The sequence below is a fragment of the Scyliorhinus torazame genome, chromosome 13 (assembly GCF_047496885.1).
Source record: "Scyliorhinus torazame isolate Kashiwa2021f chromosome 13, sScyTor2.1, whole genome shotgun sequence".
Lineage (NCBI taxonomy): Eukaryota > Metazoa > Chordata > Chondrichthyes > Carcharhiniformes > Scyliorhinidae > Scyliorhinus > Scyliorhinus torazame.
In genome coordinates, this window is record NC_092719.1 from 228,125,232 (window position 1) to 228,138,117 (window position 12,886).

The window sequence follows — 12,886 nt, forward strand, 5'->3', positions numbered from 1 at the left end:
CTTGCCTTCCCACCTATTTTTGTGTCATCCACAAACTTGGTAATAGTACATTAATTTCCCTCGTCCAAATTATTCAATCCTCTATCCATGTTAATATTCAACCTCCAACACCATCTTATTAAGTATACTTTTGTGTGCGTTTTGCAAATACCAAGTATATCACATCTACTAGTTCCCCTTTATCTATCCTACTCATTACCACCTCAAAGAATTCTAATAAATTTGGGAGGAATCATTTCTCCCTCATAAAGCCATGCTGACTTTGCTTGATTATGTCATTGAGCTTTACAACATGGAAAAAGGCCGTTCAACCCATCACGTTCCTGCCCACCCTCAAGCACCTATCTATTCAAATCCCATTATCCAGCATTTGGTCCATAGCCTTGTCTGCAATGACATTTCAACTGCTCATCTAAATACTTTTTAAATGTTGTGAGGGTTTCTGCCTCCACCACCCTTTCAGGCAGCGAGTTCCAGATTCCAACCACCCTCTAAACCTCCTGCCCCTTACCTTAAATCTATGCCCCCCCTCGCCCCCCCCTCCCCCCCCCCCTCAGTCATTGACCGCTCCACAAAGGGGAAAAGTACCTTTTTATCCACCCTCTGTCCCTCAATTTTATACACCTCAATCAAGTCCTCCCCCTCAGCCATTTCTGCTCCAGGGAAAACAACCCCAGCCTAACCAGCCTCTCGTGACAGCTGAAACGCTCCAGCCCAGGCAACATCCTGGTGAATCTCCTCTGCACCCTTTCCAGTGCAATCACCTCCTTCCAATAGTGGGATGACAGAACTGCACACAACATTCCATCTGTTGCAAGTTGTACCAAGACCTCCCTGCTCCTATATTCTGTGCCCTGGCTGGTGAAGGTAAGCATTGTGTGTGCCTTCTTCACCACCCTCTCTACCTCTGCTGCCACCTTCAGGGATCCATGGACTTGTGCATCAAGGTCCCTTTGTTTCAGACAAATCAATGAGCACAACCGATTATTGAGAGTATTCTAATCACTCGCATTAACTTTTTTTGAATGATATAGACCATTGAATAATATCTGGTTTTTGAGTGACTGCTTTGATTTCTCAAATCAATCCTTCTGTGTCCAGAATGAAATTTCATCATCAGTCAAGACACCCCAGACACCAAGGTCATTGGGTTTTGTGTATCTATTTCCTTTTGCTGGGATTTCAGGCTCTGTAGAATTCTCAGTCACATCTGTAGAAATCTCCTCCACATCCTCTCCCGTTCAATCACTCCCTTCCTATAGTGTGCTGACCAGAACTGCACATAGCGCTTCTGCTGGGGCCGAACCAGCGCTTTATGCGGTTATGACACCCTTGACTACGATGCAGTTAATTCCAGCCTCACTTGTCCCAGAGTCACAACACAATTGAATTGACCAGCAATTCTGATAAAAATACCCCAAGGGTGGCATTCTCTCATCCCACGGCAGAGTGTCCACGCTGTTGTAAACGGCGTCGCGTTTTACGACGGCATGAACGGGCCGCTGCCAGGAGTAATTCTGGCTCCTACAGGGGGCCAGCTCGGCGCTGGAGCGGTTCGCGCCGCTCCAGCTGCCGATCCCGGCGCGAACTGGGCGCCGTGGGATCCGCTCATGCGCAGTGGCCTCCTTCAACGCGCCGGCCCCGACGCAACATGGCGCAGGCCTACAGGGGCAGGCGCGTAGAAAAGGAGGCCCCCAGCCAGAGACGCCGTCCCGCCGATCGGTTGGCCCCGGCGCAGGCCAGGTCGCATTGGAGGCCCCCCCCCCCCCCCCCCCCCCCGGGGTTGGCGCCCCCCCCCCCGCAGGCCGCCACCCAACCCTTCCACGCTGAGGTCCGGCCGGTTGAGAGCAGGTTATAACGGCGGCGGCGGGACTGAGCGTTTCCACGATGGCCGCTCGGCCCATCCCGGCCTGAGAATCGGCCGGCCGCCCGTGACCAGTGCCACGCCGAACACCCCGGCGCCAATGGTGCCGATTCTCTGCTTTGCGGAATCCCGCCCCAAATCTTTGGCTCTTGGCTGCCCAATAATTACAGTCATCAGGTTTGTAAATGTAAACACAATTGTTGATTCTTTATAACAAGAACTGTGATGAAATATGCATCAAATACAACTGGTTAACTATTGACTAATTCCTTTTTTCAAAATAAATTTAGAGTACCTAATTATCTTTTTCCAATTATTGGACAATTTAGCGCGGCCAATCCACCCACCCGGCACATCTTTGGGTTGTGGGGGTGAAACCCACGCAGACGCGGGGAGAATGTGCAAATTCCACACAGACCCAGGGCCGGGATTCAAACTCGGTCCTCAGCGCCGTAGGAAGTAGTGCCAACCATTGTGCCACCGTGCAGCCCCAACTATAATCTAATTCCTAATTCCCCACTTTAACTTGTCCCCCAACTTCTATAAAATATGCAAGACGGAACTTAAAAAGGAAATTAGGCGAGCAAAAAGGAGACATGAAAGGCTACTGGCGGGTAAAATAAAGGAAAATCCTAAATTGTTTTACAAGTACATTAAAGGTAAAAGGTTAACTAGGGAAATAGTTTAGCCCATTAAGGATCACAGTGGTAATTTGTGTGAGGAGCCAGAGGATGTAGGTAGGGTTCTAAATACTTTGTGTCAATGTTCACTCGTGAGAGGGACAGTGTATGGCAGGGGGGTGGGCACGGGAGCAATAGGTCAGAAGGTGAGAGCATTGAGGGAGAACTAGGGAATAGGGACAGTGTGGCTCTGAGGCAGAGCAGACAGGGAGAAGTTGCTGAACACAGCGGGTCTGGTGGCCTGAAGTGCATATGTTTTAATGCAAGGAGTATTACGGGTAAGGCAGATGAACTTAGAGCTTGGATTAGTACTTGGAACTATGATGTTGTTGCCATTACAGAGACCTGGTTGAGGGAAGGGCAGGATTGGCAGCTAAACGTTCCAGGATTTAGATGTTTCAGGCGGGATAGAGGGGGATGTAAAAGGGGAGGCGGAGTTGCGCTACTTGTTCGGGAGAATATCACAGCTGTATTGCGAGAGGACACCTCAGAGGGCAGTGAGGCTATATGGGTAGAGATCAGGAATAAGAAGGGTGCAGTCACAATGTTTGGAGTATACTACAGGCCTCCCAACAGCCAGCGGGAGATAGAGGAGCAGATAGGTAGACAGATTTTGGAAAAGAGTAAAAACAACAGAGTTGTGGTGATGGGAGACTTCAACTTCCCCGATAGTGACTGGGACTCACTTAGTGCCAGGGCCTTAGACGGGACGGAGTTTGTAAGGAGCATCCAGGAGGGCTTCTTAAAACAATATGTAGACAGTCCAACTAGGGAAGGGGCGGTACTGGACCTGGTATTGGGGAATGAGCCCGGCCAGGTGGTAGATGTTTCAGTAGGGGAGCATTTCGGTAACAGTGACCACAATTCAGTAAGTTTTAAAGTACTGGTGGACAAGGATAAGAGTGGTCCGAGGATGAATGTGCTAAATTGGGGGAAGGCTAATTATAACAATATTAGGCGGGAACTGAAGAACATAGATTGGGGGCGGATGTTTGAGGGCAAATCAACATCTGACATGTGGGAGGCTTTCAAGTGGCAGTTGAAAGGAATACAGGACCGGCATGTTCCTGTGAGGAAGAAGGATAAATACGGCAATTTTCGGGAACCTTGGATGATGAGTGATATTGTAGGCCTCGTCAAAAAGAAAAAGGAGGCATTTGTCAGGGCTAAAAGGCTGGGAACAGACGAAGCCTGCGTGGAATATAAGGAAAGTAGGAAGGAACTTAAGCAAGGAGTCAGGAGGGCTAGAAGGGGTCACGAAAAGTCACTGGCAAATAGGGTTAAGGAAAATCCCAAGGCTTTTTACCCGTACATAAAAAGCAAGAGGGTAGCTAGGGAAAGGGTTGGCCCACTGAAGGATAGGCAAGGGAATCTATGTGTGGAGCCAGAGGAAATGGGCGAGGTACTAAATGAATACTTTGCATCAGTATTCACCAAAGAGAAGGAATTGGTAGATGTTGAGTCTGGAGAAGGGGGTGTAGATAGCCTGGGTCACATTGTGATCCAAAAAGACGAGGTGTTGGGTGTCTTAAAAAATATTAAGGTAGATAAGTCCCCAGGGCCTGATGGGATCTACCCCAGAATACTGAAGGAGGCTGGAGAGGAAATTGCTGAGGCCTTGACAGAAATTTTTGGATCCTCGCTGTCTTCAGGGGATGTCCCGGAGGACTGGAGAATAGCCAATGTTGTTCCTCTGTTTAAGAAGGGTAGCAAGGATAATCCCGGGAACTACAGGCCGGTGAGCCTTACTTCAGTGGTAGGGAAATTACTGGGGAGAATTCTTCGAGATAGGATCTACTCCCATTTGGAAGCAAATGGACGTATTAGTGAGAGGCAGCACGGTTTTGTGAAGGGGAGGTAGTGTCTCACTAACTTGATAGAGTTTTTCGAGGAGGTCACTAAGATGATTGATGCAGGTAGGGCAGTGGATGTTGTCTATATGGACTTCAGTAAGGCCTTTGACAAGGTCCCTCATGGTAGACTAGTACAAAAGGTGAAGTCGCACGGGATCAGGGGTGAGCTGGCAGGGTGGATACAGAACTGGCTAGGCCATAGAAGGCAGAGAGTAGCAATGGAGGGATGCTTTTCTAATTGGAGGGCTGTGACCAGTGGTGTTCCACAGGGATCAGTGCTGGGACCTTTGCTCTTTGTAGTATATATAAATGATTTGGAGGAAAATGTAACTGGTCTGATTAGTAAGTTTGCAGACGACACAAAGGTTGGTGGAATTGCGGATAGCGATGAGGACTGTCGGAGGATACAGCAGGATTTAGATTGTCTGGAGACTTGGGCGGAGAAATGGCAGATGGAGTTTAATCCGGACAAATACAAAGAACAAAGAACAAAGAAATGTACAGCACAGGAACAGGCCCTTCGGCCCTCCAAGCCCGTGCCGACCATACTGCCCGACTAAACTACAATCTTCTACACTTCCTGGGTCCGTATCCTTCTATTCCCATCCTATTCATATATTTGTCAAGATGCCCCTTAAATGTCCCTATCGTCCCTGATTCCACTACCTCCTCCGGTAGTGAGTTCCAGGCACCCACTACCCTCTGCGTAAAAAACTTGCCTCGTACTTCTACTCTAAACCTTGCCCCTCTCACCTTAAACCTATGCCCCCTAGTAATTGACCCCTCTACCCTGGGGAAAAGCCTCTGACTATCCACTCTGTCTATGCCCCTCATAATTTTGTATACCTCTATCAGGTCGCCCCTCAACCTCCTTCGTTCCAGTGAGAACAAACCGAGTTTATTCAATCGCTCCTCATAGCTTATGCCCTCCATACCAGGCAACAGTCTGGTAAATCTCTTCTGCACCCTCTCTAAAGCCTCCACATCCTTCTGGTAGTGTGGCGACCAGAATTGAACACTATACTCCAAGTGTGGCCTAACTAAGGTTCTATACAGCTGCAACATGACTTGCCAATTCTTATACTCAATGCCCCGGCCAATGAAGGCAAGCATGCCGTATGCCTTCTTGACTACCTTCTCCACCTGTGTTGCCCCTTTCAATGACCTGTGGACCTGTACTCCTAGATCTCTTTGACTTTCAATACTCTTGAGGGTTCTACCATTCACTGTATATTCCCTACCTGCATTAGCCCTTCCAAAATGCATTACCTCACATTTGTAATGTGAGGTAATGCATTTTGGAAGGTCTAATGCAGGTAGGGAATATACAGTGAATGGTAGAACCCTCAAGAGTATTGAAAGTCAAAGAGATCTAGGAGTACAGGTCCACAGGTCATTGAAAGGGGCAACACAGGTGGAGAAGGTAGTCAAGAAGGCATACGGCATGCTTGCCTTCATTGGCCGGGGCATTGAGTATAAGAATTGGCAAGTCATGTTGCAGCTGTATAGAACCTTAGTTAGGCCACACTTGGAGTATAGTGTTCAATTCTGGTCGCCACACTACCAGAAGGATGTGGAGGCTTTAGAGAGGGTGCAGAAGAGATTTACCAGAATGTTGCCTGGTATGGAGGGCATTAGCTATGAGGAGCGGTTGAATAAACTCGGTTTGTTCTCACTGGAACGAAGGAGGTTGAGGGGAGACTGATCGAGGTATACAAAATTATGAGGGGCATAGACAGAGTGGATAGTCAGAGGCTTTTCCCCAGGGTAGAGGGGTCAATTACTAGGGGGCATAGGTTTAAGGTGAGAGGGGCAAGGTTTAGAGTAGATGTACGAGGCAAGTTTTTTTACGCAGAGGGTAGTGGGTGCCTGGAACTCGCTACCGGAGGAGGTGGTGGAAGCAGGGACGATAGGGACATTTAAGGGGCATCTTGACAAATACATGAATAGGATGGGAATAGAAGGATACGGAGAATACGGAGAAATGTAGAAGATTGTAGTTTAGTCGGGCAGCATGGTCGGCACGGGCTTGGAGGGCCGAAGGGCCTGTTCCTGTGCTGTACATTTCTTTGTTCTTTGTGCGGGTATAGACATCAGGGAAAAGAACCGTAATAAAATTAAAGAGATTAACATAGACAGAGGGGAGGTTCTGAATGGTCTGTCAGGCTTAACAGTAGACAAACATCCAAGGCCAGATGGAATGTATCCCAGGTTGTTGAGTGAGACAAGGGAGGAAATAGCATGGATGCTGGCAATAATTTTCAATTCCTCTCTGGCCACAGGAGAGGTGCCAGAGGACTGGAGGATAGTCAATGTGGTTCCATTATTCAAGAAGGGAGGAAGGGATAAACCAGGAAACTACAGGCCAGTCAGTCTAACCTCAGTGGTGGGGAAAGTGTTGGAAGCAAATCTGACAGAATTAATCTGCATTTGGAGAGTCAGTTTTGTTTTGTTAGGGGGAGGTGATGTTTGACCAGTTTGATTGAATTTTTCGAAGAGGTGACCAGGTGTGTAGATGAGGGAAATGTATTTGATGTCGTCTACTTGGACTTCAGCAAGGCTTTTGATAATTTCCGACATGGGAGACTGATAGTGTTATGACACTCTGGGCGAGTGTGCAGTCAATTCCAGCCCCACAGAGCCCCGAGTCCCAACATAAGTCAATTAACCAATAATTGTGTATTTTCCTGAAATCTTTGCCCGCTGAGTTACAGGCAGCAGATTTGTAAGAAAAACATTAAATAATAATAATCTTTATTGTCACAAGTAGGCTTACATTAACACTACAATGAAGTTACTGTGACAATCCCCTAATTGCCACATTCTGTCGCCTGTTCGGGTACACGGAGGGAGAATTCAGAATGTCCAATTCACCTAACAGCACGTCTTTCGGGACTAGTGGAAGGCGGAGCACCCAGAGGAAACCCACGCAGACACGAGGAAAACGTGCGAACTTCACACAATCACTCAAGGCTGGAATTGAACCCGGGTCCCTGATGCTGCAAGGCAGCAGTGTTAACCACTGTGCTGCCATGCCACCCAGGGTGCATAAGTGGCGTATGTGTATGGGTATAAGTTTGAGAGATGACAACACATTCAAAAACGAGAGGAAAGAGATTTATAGAATTCTGTGTTTAGTTGGATCTCTGTTTGTCACAGTGATTTATAATTACCATGTACCTATCCTTGTATTTGCAGAGGAACTCCCATACCTGAAGTGCCCCCTGCACACTGTCTTAAAATTGACGCCAGTGGCATACGGTAAGCCTGTCAGACTCACAATTAAACTTTGTAAATTAAACAGTGAACACAGCAATAGGAAGAGATCATCAGTCCTTTATCAGATCCTTCCAATCAATTAGCTAATGGCTGATCTGTACCTTAACTTCATTTAGTTGCTTTTAATCAGTAGACAAGGAAATGGGAGGAACTGAGAGAGAGAGAACAAGAATAGATTCAGAGCCAACATAAGGGGTAATCCCAAAACCGTTTTTAAACACATAAGTAGCAAAAAGGAGAGTGCAGCTGGTAAAGGGCCAAAAAGATTCTCCTTTTGTAGAGGCAGAGGGAATGGCTGACATACTAAATGAGTGCTCGGGATGTGTATTCACTACAGAATAGGATGCTCAGAATGCAGTAGTAAAGGAGGATATAGTGGTGATATTAGATGGAATAAAATGAAGAGGATGTTCTTAGAACATTGGCGGTCCTCAAAGTGAAAAGGATGGTCTGGATCCTAGGTTATCGGGGGAAACAGAGATGAAATGAGAGGCTCTAACTACAATCTTCCAATCCCCCTTTAACTATGGAGGTGGTGCCAGAGGACTGGAGCATTGTGAGTGTTTCACCCCTGAGGTGGTGCCAGAGGACTGGAGCATTGTGAGTGTTTCACCCCTGAGGTGGTGCTAGAGGACTGGAGCATTGTGAGTGTTTCACCCCTGAGGTGGTGCCAGAGGACTGGAGCATTGTGAGTGTTTCACCCCTGAGGTGGTGCCAGAGGACTGGAGCATTGTGAGTGTTTCACCCCTGAGGTGGTGCTAGAGGACTGGAGCATTGTGAGTGTTTCACCCCTGAGGTGGTGCCAGAGGACTGGAGCATTGTGAGTGTTTCACCCCTGTTTACAAAAGGGGCGAGAACTAAACCCAGTCACTAGAACAAACAAAGAGAATTACAGCAGGAACAGGCCCTTCGGCCCTCCCAGCCTGCGCCGGTCCAGATCCTTTATCTAAACCTGTCGCCTATTTTCCAAAGTTCTACTTTCCTCTGTTCCCGCCCGTTCATATATCTGTCTAGATGCATCTTAAATGATGCTATCGTGCCCGCCTCTACCACCTCCGCTGGCAAAGCGTTCCAGGCACCCGCCACCCTCTGCGTAAAAAAACTTTCCACGCACATCTCCCTTAAACTTTCCCCCTCTCACCTTGAACTCGTGACCCCTTGTAATTGACACCCCCACTCTTGGAAAAAGCTTGTTGCTATCCACCCTGTCCATATCTCTCATAATTTTGTAGACCTCAATCAGGTCCCCCCTCAACCTCCGTCTTTCCAATGAAAACAACCCTAATCTACTCAACATTTCTTCATAGCTAGCACCCTCCATACCAGGCAACATCCTGGTGAACCTCCTCTGCATCCTTCTGGTAATGTGGCGACCAGAACTGCACGCAGTATTTCCAAATGTGGCCTAACCAAAGTCCTACACAACTGTAACATGACCTGCCAAATCTTGTACTCAATACCCCGTCCGATGAAGGCAAGCATGTTGTATGCTTTCTTGACCACTCTATCGACCTGCGTTGCCACTTTCAGGGTACAATGGACTTGAACTCCCAGACCTCTCTGTACATCAATTTTCCCCAGGACTCTTCCATTGACCGTATAGTCCGCTCTTGAATTAGATCTTCCAAAATGCATCGCCTCGCATTTGCCTGGATTGAACTCCATCTGCCATTTCTCTGCCCAACTCTCCAATCTATCTATATTTTGCTGTATTCTCTGACAGTCCTCCTCGCTATCTGCAACTCCACCAATCTTAGTATCATCTGCAAACTTGCTAATCAGACCACCTATACCTTCGTCCAGATCATTTATGTATATCACAAACAACAGTGGTCCGAGCACGGATCCCTGTGGAACACCACTAGTCACCTTTCTCCATTTTGAGACACTCCCTTCCACCACTACTCTCTGTCTCCTGTTGCCCAGCCAGTTCTTTATCCATCTAGCTAGTACACCCTGAACCCCATACAACTTCACTTTGTCCATCAACCTGCCATGGGAAACTTTATCAAACGCCTTACTGAAGTCCCTGTATATGACATCTACAGCCCTTCCCACATCAATTAACTTTGTCACTTCCTCAAAGAATTCTATTCGGTTTGTAAGACATGACCTTCCCTGCACAAAACCATGCTGCCAATCACTGATAAGTCTATGATATCTGTTAAGGCCTCAGCTGTTTTGTCCCTCGCTTCCCTCAGTAATCTGGGATAGATCCCATCCGGACCTGGGGACTTGTCCACCTTAATGCCTTTTAGAATACCCAAAACTTCCCCCTTCCTGATGCCGACTTGACCTAGAGTTTCTAAACATCCATCCCTAGCCTCAACATCCGTCATGTCCCTCTCCTTGGTGAATACCGTATGCAAAGTACTCATTAAGAATCTCACCCATTTCCTCTGACTCAACACATGAATTCCCTCTTTTGTCTTTGAGTGGGCCAATCCTTTCTCTAGTTACCCTCTTGCTCCTTATATACGAATAAAAAGCTTTGGGATTTTCCTTAATCCTGTTAGCCAAAGATATTTCATGACCCCTTTTAGCCCTCTTTGTTGCGCGTTTGAGATTTGTCCTACTTTCCCGATATTCCTCCAAACCTTCATCAGTTTTAAGTCGCCTAGATCTTATGTATGCTTCCTTTTTCATCTTAGCTAGTCTCACAATTCCACCCGTCATCCATGGTTCCCTAATCATGCCATTTCTATCCCTCATTTTCACAGGGACATGTCTGTCCTGCACTCTAATCAATCTTTCCTTAAAAGACTCCCACATTTCAAATGTGGATTTACCCTTAAACAGCTGCTCCCAATTCACATTCCCTAGCTCCTGCCGAATTTTGTTATACTTGGCCTTTCCCCAATTTAGCACTCTTCCTTTAGGACCACTCTCGTCTTTGTCCATGAGTATTTTAAAACTTACGGAATTGTGATCGCTATTCCCAAAGTAATCACCGACTGAAACTTCAACCACCTGGCCGGGATCATTTCCCAATACCAGGTCCAGTATGGCCCCTTCCCAAGTTGGATTATTTACATACTGCTCTAAAAAAACTCTCCTGGATGCTCCTTACAAATTCTGCTCCATCTACGCCTCCAACACTACATGAGTTCCATTCAATGTTGGGATAGTTAAAATCTCCCATCACGACCACCCTATTGCTCCTACATTCTTCTATAATCTGTCTACATATTTGTACCTCTACTTCACGCTCGCTTTTGGGAGGCCTGTAGTAAAGTCCCAACAATATTACTGCACCCTTCCTATTTCTTAGCTCTACCCTCTTGCCTCAGTGCTCGAATCCTCCATCGTGCCCTCCTTAATCACAGCTGTGATATCATCTCTGACCAGTAATGCAACTCCTCCACCCCTTTTACCTCCCTCTCTATCCCTTCTGAAGTATCTGTACCCTGGGATATGTAGTTGCCAGTCTTGCCCTCCCCTCAATCAAGTCTCAGTTATACCAATAACATCATATTCCCAGGTACTAATCCAAGCCCTAAGTTCATCTGCCATACCTGCTACACTTTTCGCATGAAAACAAATGCACCTCAGACATCCTGTCCCTTTGCGTTCATCACCTCTTCCCTGTCTTCTCTCCCCCTTAGTCATATTGAGTTTGTTATCTAGAACCTTACTGGCTTTAGTTGCTGCCTCTTTACTGACCTCTAACTTCCTAATCTGGTTCCCATCCCCCTGCCACATTAGTTTAAAACCTCCCCAACAGTGTTAGCCAAAGCACCCCCTAGGACATTGGTTCCAGTCCTGCCCAGGTGTAGACCATCCGATTTGTAATGGTACCACCGCACCCAGAACCGGTTCCAATGTCCCAAAAATCTGAACCCCCTCCCTCCTGCACCATCTCTCAAGCTATCCACGACCTCAGAATCGCGGATGCTCCAAAGTGAGCCCATCCGAAGCTCCAGAGCCGTCATGCGGTCTAACAGGAGCTGCAGCTGGACACACTTCCCGCACATGAAGGAGTCAGGGACATCGGCCGCGTCCCTGAACTCCCACATTGAGCACGAGGAGCATAACACGGGTCTGGGATCTCCTGCCATTTTTACACTTTACCTTAACTGATGACCAATATAATATCGAATAAGTGAAAGGAATAAAGATTTTACTTACCAATCAAAATACTTACCAACACACGAAGAGTTAAATTTCTCCCAGCTACTGCTAATTGGAGCACTTTCCTTACCAGCCAATCAGGTCACTGCGTTGCTGTGATGTCACTCTTCAAGGTAAGTTTTTAAAGAAGAAACCTACCTTCCCGACAGACCCCTGGCCACTGCTCCCGCTGAAAATCTGAAGGCCGCTTCTCCGGCAGCTGTGTCCCCGCTGCTCTCCTCGCGCTCTTTCACTGTGTCCCCGCCGCTCTCCTCGCGCTCTTTCACTGTGTCTCCGTCGCTCTCCTCACGCTCTTTCACTGTGTCTCCGTCGCTCTCCTCACGCTCTTTCACTGTGTCCCCGCCGCTCTCCTCGCGCTCTTTCACTGTGTCCCCGCCGCTCTCCTCGCGCTCTTTCACTGTGTCCCAGCCGCTCTCCTCGCGCTCTATCACTGTGTCCCCGCCACTCTCCTCGCGCTCTTTCACTGTCTCCGCCGCTCCCCTCACGCTCTTTCACTGTGTCCCCGCCGCTCTCCTCGCGCTCTATCACTGTGTCCCCGCCACTCTCCTCGCGCTCTTTCACTGTGTCCCCGCCGCTCTCCTCGCACTCTTTCACTGTGTCTCCGCCGCTCTCCTCGCGCTCTTTCACGGTGTCCCCGCCGCTCTCCTCGCGCTCTTTCACTGTGTATCCGCCGCTCTCCTCGCGCTCTTTTATCCTGTGTACCCGCCGCTCTCCTCGCGCTCTTTCACTGTGTCCCCGCCACTCCCGTCGTGCTCTTTCACTGTGTCTCCGCCGCTCTCCTCACGCTCTATCACTGTGTCCCCGCCGCTCTCCTCGCGCTCTATCACTGTGTCCCCGCCGCTCTCCTCGCGCTCTATCACTGTGTCCCCGCCGCTCTCCTCGCGCTCCTGTGTCCCCGCCGCTCTCCTCGCGCTCTTTCACTGTGTCCCCGCCGCTCTCCTCGCGCTCTATCACTGTGTCCCCGCCACTCTCCTCGCGCTCTTTCACTGTGTCTCCGCCACTCTCCTCGAGCACTTTCACTGTGTCGCCGCCGCTCTCCTCGCGCTCTTTCACTGTGTCCCCGCCACTCTCCTCGCGCT

The 12,886-nt window shown here is 48.4% G+C and overlaps 1 protein-coding gene across 7 annotated transcripts in view; it reads left to right on the forward strand.

Moving 5' to 3' along the window:
- The window catches only part of LOC140388658 (6-phosphofructo-2-kinase/fructose-2,6-bisphosphatase 4-like), a 442,444-nt gene that overhangs the window by 350,989 nt on the left and 78,569 nt on the right, over positions 1-12,886 (forward strand). For all 7 annotated transcript variants that reach the window (XM_072473142.1, XM_072473143.1, XM_072473141.1 and 4 more), the window contains one exon: positions 7,596-7,658. In XM_072473142.1, the coding sequence (XP_072329243.1) occupies positions 7,596-7,658 (63 nt within the window). The remainder of the gene's footprint in view (positions 1-7,595; positions 7,659-12,886) is intronic.